At 40.5% G+C, this 21,419-nt stretch overlaps 2 protein-coding genes across 3 annotated transcripts; both read right to left on the reverse strand.

Annotated features, from left to right (window-relative positions):
- Positions 1 to 445: 445 nt before the first annotated feature.
- Positions 446 to 14,133, reverse strand: ATMIN (ATM interactor). The gene is made up of 4 exons (XM_072346700.1): positions 13,916 to 14,133; positions 9,131 to 9,256; positions 7,914 to 8,113; positions 446 to 6,900 (listed from the first exon to the last, which is right to left on the reverse strand). The coding sequence occupies exons 1-4, from the start codon at positions 14,117 to 14,119 to the stop codon at positions 5,070 to 5,072; spliced, it is 2,361 nt and encodes a 786-aa protein (XP_072202801.1). The 5' UTR covers positions 14,120 to 14,133; the 3' UTR covers positions 446 to 5,069.
- A 127-nt stretch (positions 14,134 to 14,260) lies between these two features.
- CENPN (centromere protein N) lies at positions 14,261 to 21,402 on the reverse strand. Of its 2 annotated transcripts, none has more exons than XM_072346558.1 (11): positions 21,310 to 21,402; positions 20,871 to 21,052; positions 20,481 to 20,526; positions 19,734 to 19,790; positions 19,344 to 19,420; positions 18,803 to 18,979; positions 17,964 to 18,065; positions 17,417 to 17,468; positions 16,858 to 16,970; positions 15,688 to 15,811; positions 14,261 to 15,412 (listed from the first exon to the last, which is right to left on the reverse strand). In XM_072346558.1, the coding sequence occupies exons 2-11, from the start codon at positions 21,039 to 21,041 to the stop codon at positions 15,297 to 15,299; spliced, it is 1,035 nt and encodes a 344-aa protein (XP_072202659.1). In that variant the 5' UTR covers positions 21,042 to 21,052; positions 21,310 to 21,402; the 3' UTR covers positions 14,261 to 15,296. The 2 variants fall into 2 exon arrangements, with proteins under 2 accessions (XP_072202659.1, XP_072202660.1); XM_072346559.1 differs by having other exon boundaries at positions 21,318 to 21,352.
- Between the last annotated feature and the right edge of the window lie 17 nt (positions 21,403 to 21,419).

The following is a 21,419-nucleotide window of genomic DNA, read 5'->3' on the forward strand; positions in this document are numbered from 1 at the left end:
CAAAGGAAATTCAGAATCTAAATGCAAACTGGTCAGGGGTGCTTTCACCGCCAACAGAAGGAATAACAGTAAATTCTCATCAACACCAAACAAGAAAGCATTTAACAAACGGGCAGAGCTTCCCTGATTTCTAAATAGCCATAATCTTCCTCTCGAGCTTAAGAATCTGTCCTGCCTTGTAGACCATCCTGACATCTTTGAAAGCTTCATGAGGACAGTCTGTTTGAAGTGTTTGACTGCTGTCTGCAGGGCAGATCTGCCCTGTCTGATTTTGATTGTAAGACTGCTGCTGCAAGTTACAAAAACTCTACCAATTTAAAAGATATCTGGCTTTCCAAAGATTAGATGTTATGGGGCAATGGGTGGTACTCACTAACAGGCACTGTATGCCCTACTCGTGCTTCTACAGAAGATCACAGCAGAAAACAGAAGGCAAAAAATGATTGAAATTCACTTTATTCCAAAATATGTATAATTTACAGGACTAAATAAGTGCTTCATTTGTGAACACAAGGTTTCAATACTTGTGTGAATAACTTACTAGTAGCTCTGTGTAACAGTTCAGTTCCCAACATAAGGAAATATAAATCAGTATTTTGGCACAGTTGTTTTGTTTTTCCTGCATGCATTAACATACTTAAAACATTTCACAATTGCTAGGACAACATTCCTTCTTTGGGATTGTCACTCGTAAAACAGGTATCAGAAACGAATACTTGCTTTTCTCCGCTTATTGCAAGTTTATTGGCTTAAATGGCAAGAATCAAACATGAACATCCTTTGAAAACTAGATTTGTCTGCTAGATCAAAATCCCACCAGTTATGAGAAGAATATTTTAAGGACTTTTCTCAGCTTTATTAACTCACACATGCTTTGGGAAAGGCTCACCCATGAGATGTATTCCTCATCATTCTAAATACTTAGAAGTTTAAACTAGATCATTATAAGGTTTTGAATTCTGTAAGTTGAAAAAATATGGCTACTTTCATATCTAGCTTTATTTTTATCATAGATAAATACCTGTAAAACAGAGTATTGTCAATCTAGCTCTGCATGCAAGTGCCTGAAGCATGCATGTAAAGCATTACTCATTGTGAAATGGATACGTCATGGCTGACTTCATAGCAAGCCATCCACCATACTCCATTGCTAGTTATGTTGAAGATACTCCTGAAAAAACCAGTACATGAGAAAGAGTCCGAAGTGAAGGACTTGTGTTATTTTACCAGAGATCTGCAGCTCAGTCAGGAATTTCTACTGTTTCAGGCTGTCAGATGACATTTTCAGTAAAGTGGAAGAGTCACACACCAAGACAAACATCAACCTGACTGCATGGCAATGCAGAGCTGAACAATGTAGTTCCTTGATGCTGCTCACTGCATAGCAATGGCACTTTAAACGAGAAAATGCAGTCATGCTCTAACCAGCAAACCCTTTTAGCACCCATTTTGATTCTCATGAACCATAGAAAGAAACAACAAATCAAATCAAAACCCACCACAACAGGAGGAACAAAAGATGCATGTTTGAACCATGCACTGAAGCAGCTTGCTGTTCAACAGCCCTATCCTCATAGTGTTCAAGTGAAATTGTTAAGGAGGTCTGTTTACAGTAGGTCTATTACAAACACAAGCATAGCAGCACCTTCAACCAAACAGGAATGAAAAAGCTTATAATATTAAAAGTATTTTGGTGCGAATGCATTTGAAACTGTAAATTGCACATTAAGATGATGTTAAAATAAAATAAAATAGCCAAAAGGAAGCTGTACAACCTGGGAATAAAGGCAAGAGAGTTTGGTTCACCTCTGAGTTGTCATTTCAGTAACATTTTGCAAGTCTAGCACCTTACGTTGATTCAATATGGTTCTATTGATCTTACTTATCCCACATCTGAAAGGCTATTAAAAAAAGTCAAAATCAAACAACCAAAAAGCCCTGAGGACCCAAAGATCCCATCCTGCCAATGCTTACATCTCTTACCCAGCCACACAGAAAGACCAGTCTGCATCTGACTCAGCACATGACAGTGTGTTAAAGACTCAGAACAGTGGAAGGCAGTCACTTTTCTTTGTTCTGCTGCCTCTACACTCTCAAAGTATAAGGCTAACAGGGAAATTTAACCTTTTGTTTTCAACAGAGAAAATGTGTGAGTGAGTCTTGGAAGAAAATGTGGAGTGTTAGTTACATACATTAAGTTACAGACACTGACTTGTTTAAAGCTGGACTTTTCTTTACAGCTTTTAAAGTTAAATAGCTGCAAGTATCTTTTTCCTTAAGATTCCATGTCCTTTGGAAGTGAGAAGTTTCTAGACACAAACAGCTTTGCACAGCTAAGATTCTGGAGCATTAATACATTGACTTTAAACTAGCAAGATCTCTTAGGCCACCATTAAGAGCCAGAGGAAAGATTCCCTCCTTTCCCAAAGCAGAAACAAGCTTTTACAGCCATGGTTGTAGAAACAGACACAAACCTAATTCCAAATATAGAAGAAACTCCATCTACTGTCATACAGAGAAACATATAAGGCAACAAGACACGATGTAAGACAGAACTCTATTTTTTTTTTCCTCTTTTTTTTGAGGGCTGTTTTGTGCTTCTAGTAGAATGTGTATCCTACATTTACTTGTTTCTCTTGTTAAAGTTTTCACATACCTTGAAAAAGGAACACAGTTAACTTTTCTAACAGCGTTCTCTCAGAAGCCAGAAGTTTCAGGTACACCTACTCAGCTTTGCCCACCCATGCACACTAACAGCCAATGGAGGACAATATTTGTACTCTGTATTTTGACAGTACAAAGGAAATGCACAAGTCTACCACTAATTAGATTAATTAAACTACTAATTGAGTTTTAGAACAGTATTTACACAGACTTCCAGATCAAGAGCTAGTAATGGCAGCGTAACTTGATGAAGCAGGAAATGCAAAGAGAAAGCACAAGTAATATTAGTATCACTTCCAGATAAAAGTTTGTGCTATGAGGTTGTGGACAACCTGATGTTACTTCTCATATAGCAGCTCAAACGGCAGCAGAGGACACAGAGGAGAGAATTAACAAAATAGTAAGTCACTACTGACCAATACTTACAATAGAGTCAGTGCCTTGAAAATCAAATCAGAGACAAACTGCAGAAAAAGGGAGATAAGTATCATTTTAGTACTACCAAGAAACAGCTCTCAGCGAAGTTTATTTTGAAAACAATGCTCAAAATAGTCAATTACCCATTTAAAATAAATCGTTTCATTTTTAAGAATATGTAATATTGACCCATGATATTTCAGACCAGGCTTCAGTAGCTTTCCTGTGGGATCCAGCAACTATCAACAGTCTGATTGTAGCCTTTGAGTTTGCAGAAAAGCTTTTAATATATCCAAACTGAAGAACACAGGGCACCAGTGTAGGATTCTGATACCTATCAGATTACTGTATTGACTTAAGTATGGCAATTTAAAGAGTGGTGGGATGAGATAATAAAATCAAAAGGTATTGCTCATTTTCAAGAGAACAAGCTAGCTGTGTTGGGTGAGTAACTGCACTCCCATATCCGTGAGCTGAGGATATGAAGCTGTGCACAAAGCATAGCAAGTCTTCAAAAACTACAGCTTAGACATCTGTTACTGGTGGGATGCCTAGTAAACACATAGCCAGTACATCCAACAGCAGAGGAGCAAAGCCCAGAAATATGACATAAAGATGTTTCATTTTTCAGTTAATGTAACAGAAACTAAAACCTGTCCAGGACAAAACCAGAGGCCTACATTTCTGCAGGCACTACAACAAGATAAGAATCAGTTAAGGCCAAATTCCAGCATACATTCACAACCGGCTTTGTATTCTTCCATGTCAATACATCTGCTACAAGCACAATACAAAGGGTAAAATAAACATACAGAAATCCAAGAGGTCACATGTTTGTCTTTGACAGATCAGTCCGAGTTTTTGATTATAACTCAGCAAACTTTCCAAAAGCTGCAGGAAGCACCTGCTGCAGATCAACGTGCAAAAACAAAATACATCTTTTCTGAAAGGGTTTTTGTGAGCACATCTTCCAGCTTTGTTGTATGCAGTTGAGTTTGCTTCAGTTCTGGAAGCCGAAATCCGAGTACAGGTAAAGAATTCAGTTTCTCAACTTCGATGGTTTTTGTTAAGGTAGTGAAAATATAAACCACTGTGACATTTCCCAACTTACACCTTTGTGGAAACTAGGGGGATTTCAGAGAAAACAAACTATTCCAGTTTTTGAGGCACAAACATTGTAACATTTGTGTCTTACAGAAGAAATAATTCAAGCAAATCCCTTCTGAAGACTTTAAATTACTTTAGTCCCATTTATGACACGAGCTAAAAGGACATCATAACAATTTTCCAAGTGATTATGCACTCTAAGCTCTTTTTCTACCCTTCAGAGGGCATCAGTAGCATCTGGGAAAAACAACTACTGCTTTCTACATATTTTGCAAATCATTGGCGTTCCATAATTCAAGTCTACATGTATCTATGGCTGTTGGACGGGTGTTCAGAACATTGCGACTTAAACAGGAGAAAGAGCTGTGAAGGCATAAAGGAAAAGACAATACGGCTCATTATGTTCATACCGGACACTAAGCTCCTAAAAACCATCAACGGAAGTAGCTCACACTAAGAGAATTCAGGGAAGCATCTGAATTGGACAGGGCAGGTTTTGGTCTAGCACAGTGGAACCCTATACATAAGCCAGAAATAGATATACATGGAGATATATATGGGACACTTTCAAAAGGTTCTTCGGTTTAAATGAAGCAGTTTGTAAAGAAGATTGAGCAAAAAACATAGGCACCGCAAACTGTTTTTTTAAGGTTCAAATGTACATTAACACGTTTTGCCCCTCCCAGCACCCCCCCTTATGCACATATAACTTATATTGAAGTTACATTTTCAGTGAAGTACCTTCAGCATGAAAAGTCTTTTAGGCCAACCGCACACAATAACTACATTCAACAATGTTAAACGGGTTACTTGGTCGATGCATCTTTCCCACCCCAATAACTTAATTTCAAACCACAGGAAACAGTTCTGTTGCACAGCACTCAATGACTGGGCTTGTCAGAGCTCTGAAATAAGGAGCACAGCTCTTCACAGGTCTGTGTTTCTACTGAACTGAACTGGGACTCCATTGTATTCCAGGCTAAGTCAGCTAGAAGGAAGTCATCCATTGCTGTCTGCGTCTCGTTGCTGGTAAGGAATAAATTCCCAAGATTCTCAAAGCAGCTATCCATAGTCTGTGTTTCAGCACTATTGAGCTGGACTTTGCTTTCTATGTTCTGATTAGGTACGTTTTTAGTGGCAGGATATACTTCTGTCTGGGTTTCTGTATCTGATGAGTCAGTGCTCATGGAGAAACTAGACTGCTTCAGAATACTTCCTAAAGGCAGATGGGTATTGCTGTCCAGAAAGAAATTCAAGTCTGTCTGCGTCTGCGTATCAAACATCTCCAAGCCTAAGAAGTTAGAATTTCCTCTGCAGCTATATGATTGAGTGGCACTATCTGAAAATAAGAAATCAGTTTGAGTTTCAATGTCCAGTGACTCCAGAACTGGCTCGGAGGGTAGGGTACCAAGCTCACTCTCTTCAGTCTGAGTTTGGATATTGGATGCTGAAAAGAACTCTTCAATGTCAAAGTCTATTCCAGTGCTTTGTGATGAACCAGATGGCAGATGCGTGTCAGCATTAGAACTAGTCTCAGACAAAAGGCCACGATTATCCAGTGTCTGGCCAGACATGTTTCCTGAAAAGATATTTTCCAGATCACTTAGCAAGTCCATTGTCTGGGTTTGATTATCCATCGTATTTTGAGGTGGAAGTATATTAGCCTGGGTATTGAAGCCAATAAGAGATTCAGACTTCACTGTGTCTTGATTGAGGCTCTTGCAATTATTCCTTTGCAGCAAGGTTTGATCTATATTTGTTGTCATTAAGTTATTTTCTGGAAGTTCAATTTGAGTAGCAACGTTATATGATGAATGAACATTTTCAAAGATGTCACTGCACATTACAGCCTGGTCCATTTGTGCTCGTCCATCGATAGAATCCTGTGTCCTACTGGTTTGAGTCTCTCTAGAAATGCCACATGTTGGAAAACAAGCCTGACTAAAATCATCAGTCTGAGCAGCTATGGATGAAGTCACTTTGGAAGCAGGCAGCAATGTCTGCGTTTGTACACTGATGGGTAACGAAACCTGTGAACTAAATGACAGATCTGTCTGAGAACAAGAAGATACAGAAGAATCAGGAGTCCAGGCCGCAGCTGGTACAAAATTTTGAGAAATATAAGATAAGTCAGTCTGTACATTTATTGAAGAAATTTTATTCTTGTGACAAACATTCCCCAGCTCTTGTCCTGGGCTATTTGACGTAACCTTATCCAAGTCGACTTGTACACCAGTACTTACTGCTTCGTTATCACCAGAATTTGTCACTTTTGAAACTGGCATAGTATCTTTAAATACAAGTGTTTCCGCCTCCAGTGCTGGAATCAGAATTCCCACAGATTGAGGCAATAAATGAACAGTACTTACAACTGAACCTTGATTATCAACAGCCACTACAACAGGCTTGACAGAAGAATCTGTTGCAGATACATACACAGGCAAGTGAGCAAACTGCATCACTGGAAGTTTAACCAAAGCCACCTTGGGCTTTGGCAAAAGCATCTTCGGCGTACATTTCGGGTGCACTTGCTTTGTGAAGTTAGAATTGCAGGAACCTTCAAAAGATGCCACTAGTTTCACTTCAGATGACTCCAGCTCCTGAGTCCCAGGGTTATTACTGTGTGTATCGATGAATGCTTTATTTCCTTTCTCTGCCAACTGCTGATTATGTACAGAAGTTTCCATTTTCCTTTTCTTACTAGGAGGATCCCTGTGAATACGAGATCAATAATTTATGTTCCCTTCAAGCACAATACATCTGCCTTCCATTTTTTGAGTCACTGCATTGCAAATATAAACTCTAGTCCCAGATGAGGCTGTATAGGACTAATCCTGATTAAAATAAAAAAGATCTCCATGAACTTCTGTTTGGTAAAATTTCATGCCTTACTCTCCCGTTAAAAAAAAAAAAAAAAAAAAAAAAAAAAAAAAAAGGGGAAAAAAAAGGTTTCTGCTTTTATGAAGATCTATGCTCTAAATGGAGGTTGAGGCTTAGAGGTTTTCTCCCCTTTAGATGTTAAACACTGATCTGAAGACAGTTACTCCGTGATTTTGATGCTAGCTCAGACTGAGCACTGACAGGACAGGTTTACAAAACTATTGTCAGGTAAAGGTCTCTCACAGAAACTGAGGACACAATTAAGTTTTGTGTGAAGGAGCACTAATTTTGCAGCAGCTGAACCTCCAAGGAAGATAGGTTACGTCTCAGGAAACAGATTGTCCTTTATGAAATACAGGTACACCTTAAAACAACTATTAATCAAAACATGCATTAAAAAAAAAAAACAAAACAACAAAAGAATCCACTTAGTAGCAAAGTTGACTAGGCTATACAAGAAAAACTCAATTGCATTGCACACCACCATTACCAGCCATAAGCATTTCCAAATCATCTCTACTTCCACAGAACTGTAAAAGCAGTTCCAACAAGAACCACAAACATTTATGCCATGCAGCAAAGTGTCATCAGTAACTTGCTGATGGAACTTTTTGGTTTACGTACAGGGAAAACTGATGTTATTGATTAGACAACTGTCTTTGCCTGAAACAGAACAGAAACTGCTAAGAGCAACAGAACAAAGAAATGGCAAATTGCTTTACAGCTGAAACAATGTCTGCTAATCTCAAACGTTGTCAACAGAAAGGAGACAGAAAGCCAGTATGTGGGTGACAGAGGGCTCAGGGAAGCACACGAGTAGCAGTACTTAATTGCTTAAATTTTACCTGTGTTCCTCAGGAATTTCATGTCCAGTTCTGTAAATATGAGACAGTAATGCCGGTCTGCTGGCATAGGGGCACCCACAAGTACACCGGAAAGTCTTGCCACAGTCCTCTATATGCCGTTTCAAATACCATTCTGTACCATAGGAGTTACTACATTTATCACATTTGTGCTTCTTTTCAGCATGCATCTTCATAAAGTGCTACAACACACAATGAAAAGTAAACATCAGCCTTCAGCGAAGCCATTTCTAGGGAAACAATATCTGTATATTTTTCTTTAGCTGTTAAATAGCACTGAAAAGCAGGATTAGAATCTTTTGAAATGTCTCAGTAGGAAGGGCTGCCCAAGATGCAGTGCATGCAAGAAGTGGAATGTGACAATTAATGAGTCTTTATTTGCACATACTTGGTGTGTACACAAAGTTTGTACTATATTCAGCTCTCCAAACTATGAGAACGAACTACTGGGAGGCTCCTGATCATGTTAGCTCTCTATCAGCAGCTTCCACCACTGCAAAATGCAGATACAAGTTTGCATGTCCTGATAATATATGAATTTTCTTCTTGTCCTGGACTTACTGGCTGAAGAGGAGTCTTGACAAAGACTGTAGCAAGTCTATGTTGCAACACGTAGATACTCCTGAGGATCTACTACTGAGCAAACAGTATCAAGTCAACAGGACAACTGCAGAGCAACCAGCAGAACTTTTGCCTTTCCTTTATGTCACCACATAGCATTCATCTCCTTCGGTCCAGGCTTCCACAGGTGACCAACAGAAGTATGGTTTTTGATCTTTCACAAAGAAACACATCTTATATGTTTTCTTATTCAGGTATCTTGTAAGCAAATGTATTTTGATAGTAAAACAGAAAAACTGCTAAACCTTGACCACTGGAAAAAGCATTTTAAAAGTCTCTGCTGCACTTCAAACTTCCATTGTTTGCTGCTGATTTTCCCCCTCTCTGATCTTTCTCGGTCTTTTAATTTGTGGATAGTGGCGGTCTATTTTAGCAGAACACACCACCACCTGCACGATCACAAGCTTCGAGTCCTCTGATGCAAATTAACCAACCATATGCCCACATGGAGCTTCTGCACATACAAGTCCTATATACATGCTGTGGACTTGCTCCTATCTGAATGAGAAAGCATGCACTCTCTAAAGATGGTCAGGAACAAAGCGGTATGAGATTAATGCCATGGGAAAAAGGAATACCTGTTTTACAAGAGAAAATTGGGAAAATGGCCTGTTTGGTCCTCTGGGGCAGCCTTCAATAGGGCAGCAGTAGAATTTCTGTGGGGTTTTCAAACCCTTCCTTATTGGTGCATTAAATTTTCCATCCTAAAAAACAATAAATTGAGAAGCTGACAACAATTTACAGGTTTGTAATGAAAGGCAGCATTCAGAACACACCTCAACTTTGGCTCAATTATTTTATACACCTCAATGAGTTGAAAGCACTTTACTAAATGTCTGGGAAGTTATAATGGAATTTTCCACCTCTATGGGCTCTATCTTGAAAATTCATTGGAATTACTGAGTGAAACCATAACAAGCTCCACAGAGTTTTGGTAGTGCACTATCTACCTCCTCCAAGGTATTTGTTAGAGGCTGCAAGGTACACCCATCTATCCCATTATTTGAGCCGAAAACCTTTTCCCGCAGGAAATCAGGTCACAGACCAAAATTCACCTAGTCTACAAAACTAACAGCTGATCTGCCAATTCTGATATTCCAAACATGAAGTTATCCGTGCATTCCAATGATACATATTAAAATACAATAAAAATATATAATATACCTCACAAGAATTATCACATGCACACAGCAGAAGAAAGAAACATTAAGTGACTCAAAGACAACCAAAAATACCTATAAAAAGGACACACTGATAGGAACATCCAAATTACTCAACAACAGAGAACCTACTGCTACTGAAGACACAGCCACAGAAACCAGACAAGACACATCCCTCTAGATATAACCTAACCAAAGGAGTCTCTGTGGAAATACCAAATACCTGCATTACCAAAAAATTAAAAGCAAACCACGAGCAAAAGCTGATGCTCTGGTTACCTGAGAGTCTCCTTACACCATGAGACTGAGCAGGAGGCCAACCCAGAGCCAATTTCAGCAGCCTGCAGTGGCCTCTCCAGGTTCATTGCTCAGGTAAGAATTACCAGCACAGACCCTGTTTGAGATCTGCACCTGATTTTCCCTGGTATGATAAGAGTGGAAGGAAGCAGGGGAAGTGGTGAGACATGGATACCATGGCAGGGACTCCCCAACTGCTTTCTTTGGGCAGACCTCCAGCCCTGTCATGTTTGCACAGGTCAGACCATACGCAAGGACTCGCAGAGTGCAGCAGGCTCAGGTGAAGTAAACAGTTGTCATGTCTCACACAAAACCCCCACTACAGAATAATTCTCTCAAGGGGAAGATTTTCTGTAATGCTGTAACACATCAAGCATCTTCCTGGGTGTGCAGCAGCCTTTCCCATGGACAAGCTATTCAATAATAGGAATGTTCTATCTCTGCTGAATAACCACTGTGAAATCTGGTTGTTCCAGCCCCATTGCCTGCAATCACACTCTTTAACTCCAAATTTTCCCAGCAATAATTTCACTGGATGCAAGTCTTCAAGTCTTCAGAAGGAATAAAAGATTTATCCCTTTAATCAAAGATGCATTTGTACCCTCCAAGTGCAGATGAAATCACTAGGCTTAGTAAGCAGCAGGTTAAGTTATTTAGGAACACGTGAGAATTTATTCCAAGTGTGCTATATTTAACTTTACAATCTAATAAATGACAGGGAAATATGTTCAGGCACTCAGCAGGTATACCACAGCCAGGGTTAAGAAATGGCTTCAGTACTAAGGTGTGGAATAATGCCAAGTGATATCAAAACATGTAAACGTAAGTAAGAAGATGTAACAGCTGGAACACGGGTTTTCCAGGTGCAGATCAGCACAGATCTGCTGTGAGAAGCTGAGAAATTCTGTATGTATACAAGCAACCCTAACCAGACACCATCCTTGTTTTGACTTTCTTCAAAGCCCTCCTGGCTCTACATGGTAAATCACACACGTTTTAGGCATTCTCACAAGTCCTTTCTTTGTATGTCTGATTTTATTCCTTGCATTTCCACAATGCCTACTGACACCTTTGCTGGAGGTATTTGTTGCACTGACACCTCACAGTACAGCCAGTTGCACTGTAAGGAATACTAACACCTGGGGCTTGTACCAACAGCAAGGAGGAGCAGACAGCACCGGTCTGTGCTACAGATTTAGCCAATGTGAACTTTGTGATGTCTGTCTTCCCTGCAGCAGGTTTACTCTGTCTGCTGGATTAACTTAAAACAGTACCTTGCAGTAGACTATAGGCAACCTTTCATAACATCCCTGGGAGTAGGAGGTGATAGCACTGAGGAAAGAAATCCACTTTGCCTCACTGTAAGAACTACTGTGGCAGTGTCACATTTGCATTGGGTCACCTACCCAGAGGGCAAGCTGCACACTGCAGTCCAGCACTGACTGCAGACTCCTTGCTACCACAGGAACCTACTGAATCCTCTCCTTTACATTAATTCCACTAGACTCAAACTGTGCAGAAGCCTTCCTCTTCTCCCATCAAATAACACAGACAAAACACAGAAGTATTCAAAAGTTTTCAAGCCTAATATAAGTGCCAGTTTCTAAATTAAATGCCACTGTTCTCATGTTTTCATTAGCTCAGTTAAACCAAGACGCCAGAAAACACACAGCTAGAAAATAACATTTTGCCATTTCTTCTTTCATAGGCCAAACAAGCCATTTTTTTTTTCCTATTTTCCCTTCATCAGACACACTTGCCATTTATAGTTGTCCTTTTCCACACATTTCAGCTTATTTGAATCAGATTCTTACCCTGCTGCAGAAAGCCAATATCCTTCTGCAATATTTTACGCTTGTCCATCCCACAACAGCACTGCCCTAGTGGTTACATCTGTGAACAAATAACTTTTACAAGCGTTTCCCATCTCAACTACTTCTATTACAGACCAAGACTGATAATTTTCTGTTACAGGTTCACAAGAGAATAATGGCACTACTGCATGTAACTCTGTTTTAACAGGCTCGTCTTGCTTTCTACGCAAATACCTTCTGCAGTGACAATGCCTCATTGTTTATGTCATCAAAAGATCTTGCTGGTACTACTGTCATTAATGCAAATTAAGCAAGCCAGCCTCCCTTCTCATCACAATTACTACATTCCCCAGCACCTCCTTACTCTCTCATTTGCTAAGCCTTACTTGCACTAATCCTTCATGTTTCACTGACAAATGCAGTCCACTGAACTATTTTTCTGCCCAAGGAGGTTGTGGATGCCCCATCCATGGAGGCATTCAAGGCCAGGCTGGATGTGGCTCTGGGCAGCCTGGTCTGGTGGTTGGTGACCCTGCACGTAGCAGGGGGTGATGAAACCAGATGATCATTGTGGTCCTTTTCTATGATTCTATAATTTTTATCTTGGGAATCAAATCTCTCTTAAAGGGAAAAAGACCTGTATTAGTTCAATCCCATCCCCTTCTGGAGACACATAGTAACAAACTTACATTGACATTTTACTTTAGTACCTTTATTCTCCCATTCAAGATGCATACTGAAGACATGCATAACACTGAATATGTTTTACCTAAAAGACAACATGGAAAATTTGATCTCCCTTTAGCCTTGGTAATATTCACCTTCAACTACAGTGTTTCTGAGAAGCTATATGCAACCACGTTTCATATGGTTGAGCTACCTCCTCAAGCTACTCTTAGTGGAAAGGTGCAGGAAACACATCACAGTTACACAGGGCACTAGGAAGTCAGTACTGCTCAGAGAGAAGCACTTCCTCACTCACCTTAGCTGTATAACATCAGCTAAGGTGATGCATCAGGGGCTGCTGCAAACACTCAGAGCAAGTTCAAAACTGCCTGCTGAACCTGAAGGACCACTTTAAACTACTTTTGTGCCTCTATCCATACATATATATATATATATGCAAGGCGTAATACACACCTAAGACAAAAGTTGTTAGCGCATATTGCGTTTCTATTCAGTTTCTGCATTTTGTATTTTTCACTGTTTTCAAACGGGAATCATAATGCTGAAATTCACAGCAAACACTACTGAGCGCAATTCACGTGAGCATGGAAACAACGCAACTAGAGACTGCAAGCATCCTCGAGACCATTTCCTCCTCCTCACAAACGATGGGCTGAAACGTGCTGTTGATTCCTTCCTTCACCATTTCCACAAACAACAGTTAATTGTTCACCCACTGTAGCTGCTTCTTCCAAACGCAGCCAGGAACGCTGTGCTCAGAGTTCTCCACGAATGGCATTCGCCCCCACACCCCGTGCACAGTGACTTGGAGAGAAATAAGAGCAACTTGCTGACAGGCCATCCTCAACCACAAGGCTCTGCTCAGCTGCGGCTCCTCCCGCCCTCCTCCCCACACACGCTGCATTGTGCGGTAGTAACGAGTGCTTCTCTCCAAAATGGCACCCACAGCTTTTTGTTGTCGTTGCTCAACGACGTTACCAAGAATTAAAGCAGCCGGAGGACCCAGCAGAGGCCGGGCACCGAGCGCTCGGCCTGCACGCACTGCCAGCTGCTGCCCGTGCTGCGGGTGCACCTCCCAAGCGATATTAAAACAAGCGATACGCTGAAGGGAATAACAGAAACCGAGTCCCAAACTTTGTGCCGGCACAGCTGCGATGCACAGCGGCACATAACGGATAATATTCCTCACACGGCTGCGCTGGGATCCTCCCCTGCCCGCCCGACCCGCGCGCACACGCCGATGCATTTACACATGAACCTGCGCACGCTTCTTCAGGGGGATTCAACGAAACGCCCCGTGATACCCGCTCCCTCACAGCCCCGGGGACTCCCCACAGCCCAGTATCTCTGGCGGCGGCGCCCCGCGGTTCCCAGCGCGGCGGCCATCACCGGGGCCGGGCGGTACCTGGAGCCGGTGGGCCTTGCTGAGGTGCATGTTGAGGGCCGGGCTGTTGGGCAGCACCTTCCCGCAGCCGGGCACGGTGCACAGGATGTTGGTCCTCACTTGGGACAGCTCCGTCACCGAGGGCCGCACCAGTTCGCGGGCGGGCGGCGGGTCCCCCACGGGTGGCTGCCCCGGGCCCCCGCCGCGCCTCCCCGCCGCCGCCATGTTGCTGTCAGGTGCTCGCGCTCCGCTTCCGGGGGCGGGGAAGGGGGCGGGGCCACGGCGGGTACGTCACGGAGCGGCCCGGCCTACAGACTGTGGCGTCTGCCCCACAGCTGGGCTTGAGCCAGGAAATCAAACTTCAGTAAGAGGTCTTAATTTACACATTTATTTACAGTTTGAATACAATATGATTCCCATACAACCCCTCCAAACAGTTACACTTTGCCACGAGTCCTTTTCCAAAGGACTCTCTGTCTATCAGCATACCATACACAAGGCACACACACACAATATGCTGCCAGGTAGCAGAGTTAAGAATTAAGTATTTGAGTCTTCGGTGCAAAATAACCTTGTAAAATATGAATAATACAGGCAGTTACACAGAAATATCTACATTATTAGCAATTACTATTTCCCATATTTAGAGAACTCCACCGCAAAGCTGCTGTTGGCATGAGTGGACGTTGCTATCTTGCTTCTGCAATCCTTGTGTCCCTACGCTCATGAAACAGACATTCTAAAACATTCTATCTGCAACGAAGATCGTTGCCAGTGTCCCTGTGTCCCTGTGAGGTGGTATTTCATAGATACTCATAGCAGGAGATAGGATTTTAAAAGATTGTAATTATTATTGGCTGCCACAATCGGTGAGGGAGAACTCTGGAGCTGAACAGCCCACAGTGCTGCATGGAAGTTTCTTACTGATGTCTATCAGTCTCTTCTCCCCTACACCCTGCCATGGTCTTTGAATGTAATCTGCATCTACAAAGACAATAACACGCCTGGCTTGAAGTAGAAGTTCCATTTATTTGAATGGGGCTATTCACGTGTTCAGAGTGGGCATGTGTTGTGTTTCACTGCTGTCCTGCAGCTGAAATAAGGCCACCTCCAGTTATGGCAATGAACCGATGTCTTACCTATCCATACCAGGCTCTAGCACCTTACAGCCAATACAGATAGAAGCAGTCATCACATTAAAACATTAAATACTCGTGATTTCTGTTTAAAATTCACAGTGACTTTTTAGTTTTTAAGGGCTAACCCAAAGGCAGGAATAAAAAAAGGGGTTTACCAAAGAATGAGGTTGGTTTTAAGATCTGTTTTAAAGGTGATTAAGGATTGGATTAAGACCAGTAATAAACGAATCACATATTTTGATATAGAAACATTTCTATTTCAATTAAGGGCTCACAAAGCTTCCTGGAAGTAAAGACTTCTTCTCTCTAATTTTAAAGTAATTCCTAGCTTTTTGTGGAATGCATGTAAGTAGTGGGGAAAGAGGTGCATCAGCCAGACCTGTAGAGACAAACAGGTAATTACAGCTTAACTCGGGCAGCCTTCACCTTTCACTACTGTCATGTAATTGAAAACAGAGTTTGAATATCTGCTATTGAAAACAAACAGGTATATATTTACACATTACGTTTTAGAGGTAATGATTTCATTCTATTTATTTCTATGTATTTCCCAACCATGCATGTTCTTCTATGCAATACACAAGCAGAATGTAAAACGATTTAAATGTTTAACCACAGATTTCTCCTCTCTTGTGACAGAGGTGGAAGACTTACCTGCTGGTGCCAAGGATTTCAGTGATTCTAAAAGATGTGGACTAGAAAACTTGACCAAGCATCGGAATGGCTCTTTTTTCTCCAAAACATTCCATTTAGGATCACTTTTAAACATCGTCTCAAGCTGTTAAGATAAAATTACCAGGCGTTATAAGCTAAGCATGAATTTTATGTATTTATCATTCACGTTAATATTTAGAACTAGAGAATCATGGAAAAGAAACTGCATTTTCTCCATGCCACGATACAACCTAGAAGAACTGTACAGCCACGTGCCAAATAGCTTGTAGAACAATGAGGGCAGTTACAGCTGCAATGTGTCTTTATATGGACATTTATACATACACACATATAGATACAGACATTGTTTAAAATAATCTCCCAATGACTAACATACGTTTAAGCTCAAAATGTTCTGGCTGATAAAAGTTGAACATGGAACTAACCATTGATTTGAATGTTAGCCTATTTTCAAACAAGCGTGACTTAACTTGAGTTCCTTCTTCAAACTGTTTTAGTACAAAAGGCATTTGTAGCCAACCTGGTAATAAAAACTTATTTTACAAGTTCCAGCACAGCAGGTGTTTACGGGTCTGCTGTTATCTCTGAAATGATCAGTTAGGTCTGAACAGGCAAACTGTAAGGCAGGAGAAGAATCACCTTTTTATTCCTTAATATTAACATGATTCTAGTTGGAGGAATATCCCGTTAATAAAATCAGAGGGTGCCACCATGTGGTAAACAGTCCTCTGGTGAAAGAGGCAGCCAGTTCAATTATGTAGTAAATCATTACAAGAATTCCAAATACCTCTGCTCGTTAGAAAAAAGAAACTGGTGTGTCATTAAATTCTCGTGCTATATGTGACATGATCTTCAAATGTACCTCAAGCAACCCTGATTTCTTATGCCTCAAAGCAGTGCTGGTTTAAGTCTGGCTTTGTCACAAAACTAAGTCCACGTGTTGGACTGAAATAATATCTGACCAAAAGATCTGACCAAGTATCTGACCAAATCTCAGTGCAAACAGGCTTCTTAAAACTACTCTTATCCCATTTAAAATGTCCTTTCTAAAGTTTGAAAAAATGCCATCTTTTTACTTGCAAGTTTATGTAGTTGTAACTCTATTAAAATTATAGGAAAAAACAAAACAAAGCTTGTTGCATTCATTACCTTATATTGTGCAAAGTCGAGTTTGGGTTGGGAACCATCACCAAAACTTTGCAGATTCAGTCTGTGTATTCTTTCTTTCTCACTTCTGTTTTCATCACATATCCTTAAATCCACTGCAGGGTATGGAGAAAACAAAAAGGAAAAAAAAGGCAATTCTCAGCAAGTACAAACATTGCGTTTGTTGATCAGGTGAATGCTCAAAAAAATTATGGAAATAATAATTTTTAAACGATTCATCACTATCTGTGTTTGACAAGTTAACTGGTTGCATGACATACACGTTCAGTTCTTACCAAGAAAGAAGACAAGCTGATATGATAGGAGACACCGATCTTTCCTTATTTTTAGTTTCATAAATGCATGGAAGGTCATGAGGAAGTGTTCATATCTCCTAGTGACATCAATATTATCCACGGGTGGATAATACGTCAATATAACACATGCATTTCCTATTATGAATTTCATTTCATAAGGCAGAAATATACAGATACACATTTTTAAGCCCTAACCTTCCAAGTGAGGACATTCACGCTTCCATTTAATCTAAAAATACACATACCGTTTTCTGTGAGTACATTCCTTTCTTGTAGTGGATAGTTGGTTTGGAAGTTCTAAACGAGGAAAAAATGAAAAGGAAAGAATATATAGTTGTGCTTTTAGAGTCTTTAGCTGCAAACAGTTTTCTAGATTTCATTTTGCGTTCTGAAAGTGAGTGGTCACATTTTTGATAAGTACTAGACTACAAAGCCCAGCTTTATTGTGAGAAAACACCCCCCATCCTATCATACATTATGTGGATGAACAGAGTTAAGTGTCCGAATACTTCCCCCAATTATTTCTCTAAGAAACAGTGCCAAGAAGTCCCAGGAGTGAATCGGTCAGCCACACAGACTAAGTTTAACCATCCAGGAATAATAATAAACAGTAAGTGGCATATCAAGTAATTACATCACCACTGTAACATTACCTTAAGGAAAAGCTATCCAAGTCAGTGGTTCAATACTATTGTAACTTGATGATCTCTTGAAAGAGTGGAGTTTCCCCCTGGTAGGGGGCCTGAAATAGAAGCAAGACTCATCTTTGGATGTACTTGTGAAGTGGCTCACCTGGCTGTACCTCTTAAACACAATATCTTTAAGGGAGTTTAAACAGTGACTTCGAAGCTCCATTTCATGGATGTCGTGGTAATTGGAAGCAACAACCATTGCCTTCAAATAAAAATTGAAATTGTTTTAGCATGACTGTTAATAATCACTGTGGGTGTAATAGAGAAAGACTTTTTTCTATTTTCTATTTTTCTATTTCTAGACTTCGAGATGTTTTGCTTCAAAGGAAGCAGCTGCTTTTTAACTAGCAGGGTTTTCATGTTGCAGAGAATCATTAAGGCTTGGTTAACATACAGAGCCTTCCCAGGATTTAGTGAATAATCATGCTGCCTTATCAGTGCCAAAAACACAAAGTAAACATTAATAAAATCATGAAGCTACTACTACGGTTATCTATGAAACAGACACAAATAAAAGACTACAAACACTGATTACCACAATTTTGTAGAAAAAGCGAATTAACAGCATTGCTTGCTGACCTCATACATTTAGTTAACAGTTTTAATTAGTTTAGTTTTAATGTTCTTCAACTTCTCTGAGACAGTTTAGTTGATACTGCCTAACATTTGCTTGAGGAGTTAGAATAATTTGAGATCAACAAAACTCCTAATAAAATGAATTGATTTTTAATGTGACATTCACAAAGATTGGGTTTTGCAACCCCCAGCTTTTTAATTTTAAATAAAAAATAAGCAGGAGCTAAGGGGGAAAAAAAAATCTAAGTTAAATTAGAAAACTTCATTAAGAGATTCATCTTTACATCTCCTCTGCAAAGCTAAAAGAATTACAAATCCAAAAGACTGTGTTGAAGTCATGGCCCGTGCAGTTTAGTTTTCTACCTGACACAGCAGAGGTAAGTTGCTCCTAAGGGCAGAGGCAGAGATGAAGACATAAGGAGTCTGTGAGTGGTACACAACATAACTGGTCTTGTACTGGTTTGGTTTTGTATATGGTGTTCCCCAGGCAATTCTAATCCAGATTGCATTATCTTCATATTCCTTAAAACTGATGGTGACCTGAACGGAAAACGGAAAGCTTTGCTTTAAACACACATTCATGTGTCCAGACAAATTAAAACATGCCCTCATGCCTGTGTTCACAAACATGATACTGCTTGAATAAGAAACGAATGAATCAAATTTCCACAGGAAAATGGCAACCTCAGCAAATGAAGGTTCTGAACTTTAATGTGATTTTTATTTTAGCCCTTCTGAAGGATGTGGAGTTTAACTTTTTTTTTTTCTATTTTCCACATAGTTCTCACCATTCCCGAGTTAAATCTATTCTGGTTTTGATGCAGATTGTAAGAAAAAAAAAAGCCTTGCTCAACGTATGGAAAATCTATTGACACCCAAAGTCAACACATCCAGACGTTCTTACATTTATCAGAACCGATTGAATTCGCCTTCTGAATCTTTTTTTGAAATCTCTGAAGTCGAAGAAGTCTGTTTCTTCCCCTGTTAAACAAGAAAATAAAGAGTTTATTGAATTCTATTCACAAGAACTGGCTCAATGATGGTTTTAGTTTCACTGAAACAATATTAAGAAGAAAAAAAGCTGGCACTGCATAGCATTTTTAGGAAAGCTGGATATTAAATTTGAGTCTCATTATTGCTATGCGTATATTAACATATAAAAGACAATTAGAAATTATTAGTTTCTAATAATTGCCAGAAGAGTTAATCTAAAGTACTTGAAAAACATTAAAAATAAATCCATACTCATTGCTGAGTTATGGTAGTGAGACTACAGAAAGGAAAGGAACTTTACCTGTTTTGTTCATTTGGTAGACACTCCATGCTCTTTTGTTTGCATAGATGTGGTTGTCTAGGGAAAACAGGAATTGCTCAATAACAAATGCTATCAAAAGGTAATTAAAAATCACTTTACACTACTTTTATAACCACGTTGTTTAAAGATTACTTCTGACAATGCAATATAACTTATTCAGCAAACCTAAAAGCAGAACGGTTTTTATTAAAAGAGAGTTGCTTAATTAAATCACAAAAGATCTTCATAACAAAGGATATCTCTGAGGTTCAGTGTTTAAAGAAGCACTTCAGCTAAAACAACTGTCAGTCCAAATTCAAACTGAGAGGTGCAATAGTCATGCTGTGAATTAATATTGGAACTAAATTTCCACCTGGAGTACTTGCAGGCAGCTTTTCCCTATGACACTTCTCATCACAGCAAGATGTTAGGGCTCAGTATATACTGGAGATGAATCTCTCACTCTACATATATAAATGTGCTCTGGATGTTACTTACTAAAGTTGACAGCTACCTGGAACTCTAAAGAAACAAACACACTCATGTTGATGAAGAGCTTTTGAAATGAAAAAATAATTGGTCAGATCCAATGGGATTAATATAAAATGCAATCTATGTACATTAAGTGCATCCCTGCACCACTAGGGCCATTGCTATGTAATTAGAGGAGTAATTAAGTTACTCAGAAAAAAAAACAACAAAACACTAAAAATCACAAAGATGTTAATTTCATTCATTTTCACTTACAGATGATGTCTAGGAGGGCTGCTTGCTTTATGTTTGCAGAACTTTCCTGGAAGGAAAAATGACAGTGCATGGTGAGGATCAATCACACACAGAACAGAATCATTGAATATCCCAAGCTGGAAGAGGACCCATAAGGATCATCGAGTCCAACTTCTGGCTCCACACAGGACCACCCAAAAACGAGACCATATATCCAAGAGCAATGTCCAGATGCTTCTTGAACTCTGACAGCTCGGTGCTATGCCCACCAACGAAGCTGCTCCACTGCCTGATCGCCCACACAGCGTTCAGTAAGTGAGAGATCCCAGGACAGGCAGCTTCAATCGCAAGGCACTGCAGTCTAACGCGTGGGTCATCAACAGGCAGATGCCGCGGCGTCGTATTGATTACCTCGCAGAGCTGAGCGACGCTGTGAGAGATGCTCTCTTTGGTCTGACGGAAGTTGATAGTTTGTAGCTGCGCCTCTGAGAGAAAGCCCCACTTCTGCAGCACTGCCATGATTTCATCGCGGGGGATTTTTAGCACAGTTCTTCGGATATATTCCACGATGACTTCATCCATAGCGAGGACACCTATAAAGTTGAGATATTAAAGTAGTCAGACCAACACATAGGCCATCTGCTCCCTGAAAGCGGTGTAGAAAAGCGCTGAAAGCGGCCCTAGGGACAGCCGGCAGAACAGCGGCATCATTTCCCAGCGTGGCTCTGTGGCTCCGTAGCCCTCGTCCTGCACACGAGAAAGCAATCTCGCCCATATCCCATATCCCATATCCCCATATCCCATATCTCGCCCATATCCCCGCGTTCAGAGCACAGACCCCCCCACTCACCGCCACACCTCAGGCGGTGCTACCGCCGCCACCACAACACCAGCCCGACAACGCGCCGCGCCAACCGCCTCCCGCCTTTCGAAGCGCCCAATCAGGCGCCGCCCGGTGCC

Source organism: Excalfactoria chinensis, chromosome 11 (genome assembly GCF_039878825.1).
Source record: "Excalfactoria chinensis isolate bCotChi1 chromosome 11, bCotChi1.hap2, whole genome shotgun sequence".
In the NCBI taxonomy this organism is placed as follows: Eukaryota; Metazoa; Chordata; class Aves; order Galliformes; family Phasianidae; genus Excalfactoria; species Excalfactoria chinensis.

Excerpts from the sequence above, each read along its gene's own strand:
- ATMIN (XM_072346700.1), bottom strand. The coding sequence starts at position 14,119 with ATGGCGGCGGCGGGGAGGCGCGGCGGGGGCCCGGGGCAGCCACCCGTG. Across the intron at positions 9,257-13,915 it reads GCAAGGCCCACCGGCTCCAG|GATGGAAAATTTAATGCACC; the intron begins GTACCGCCCGGC and ends ATTGTTTTTTAG. Across the intron at positions 6,901-7,913 it reads GAAATTCCTGAGGAACACAG|GGATCCTCCTAGTAAGAAAA; the intron begins GTAAAATTTAAG and ends TCGTATTCACAG.
- CENPN (XM_072346558.1), bottom strand. The coding sequence starts at position 21,041 with ATGGATGAAGTCATCGTGGAATATATCCGAAGAACTGTGCTAAAAATC. Across the intron at positions 18,980-19,343 it reads TTCAATCGGTTCTGATAAAT|GTCACCATCAGTTTTAAGGA; the intron begins GTAAGAACGTCT and ends TTTTCCGTTCAG. Across the intron at positions 16,971-17,416 it reads GAATGTACTCACAGAAAACG|TGGATTTAAGGATATGTGAT; the intron begins GTATGTGTATTT and ends CATACCCTGCAG.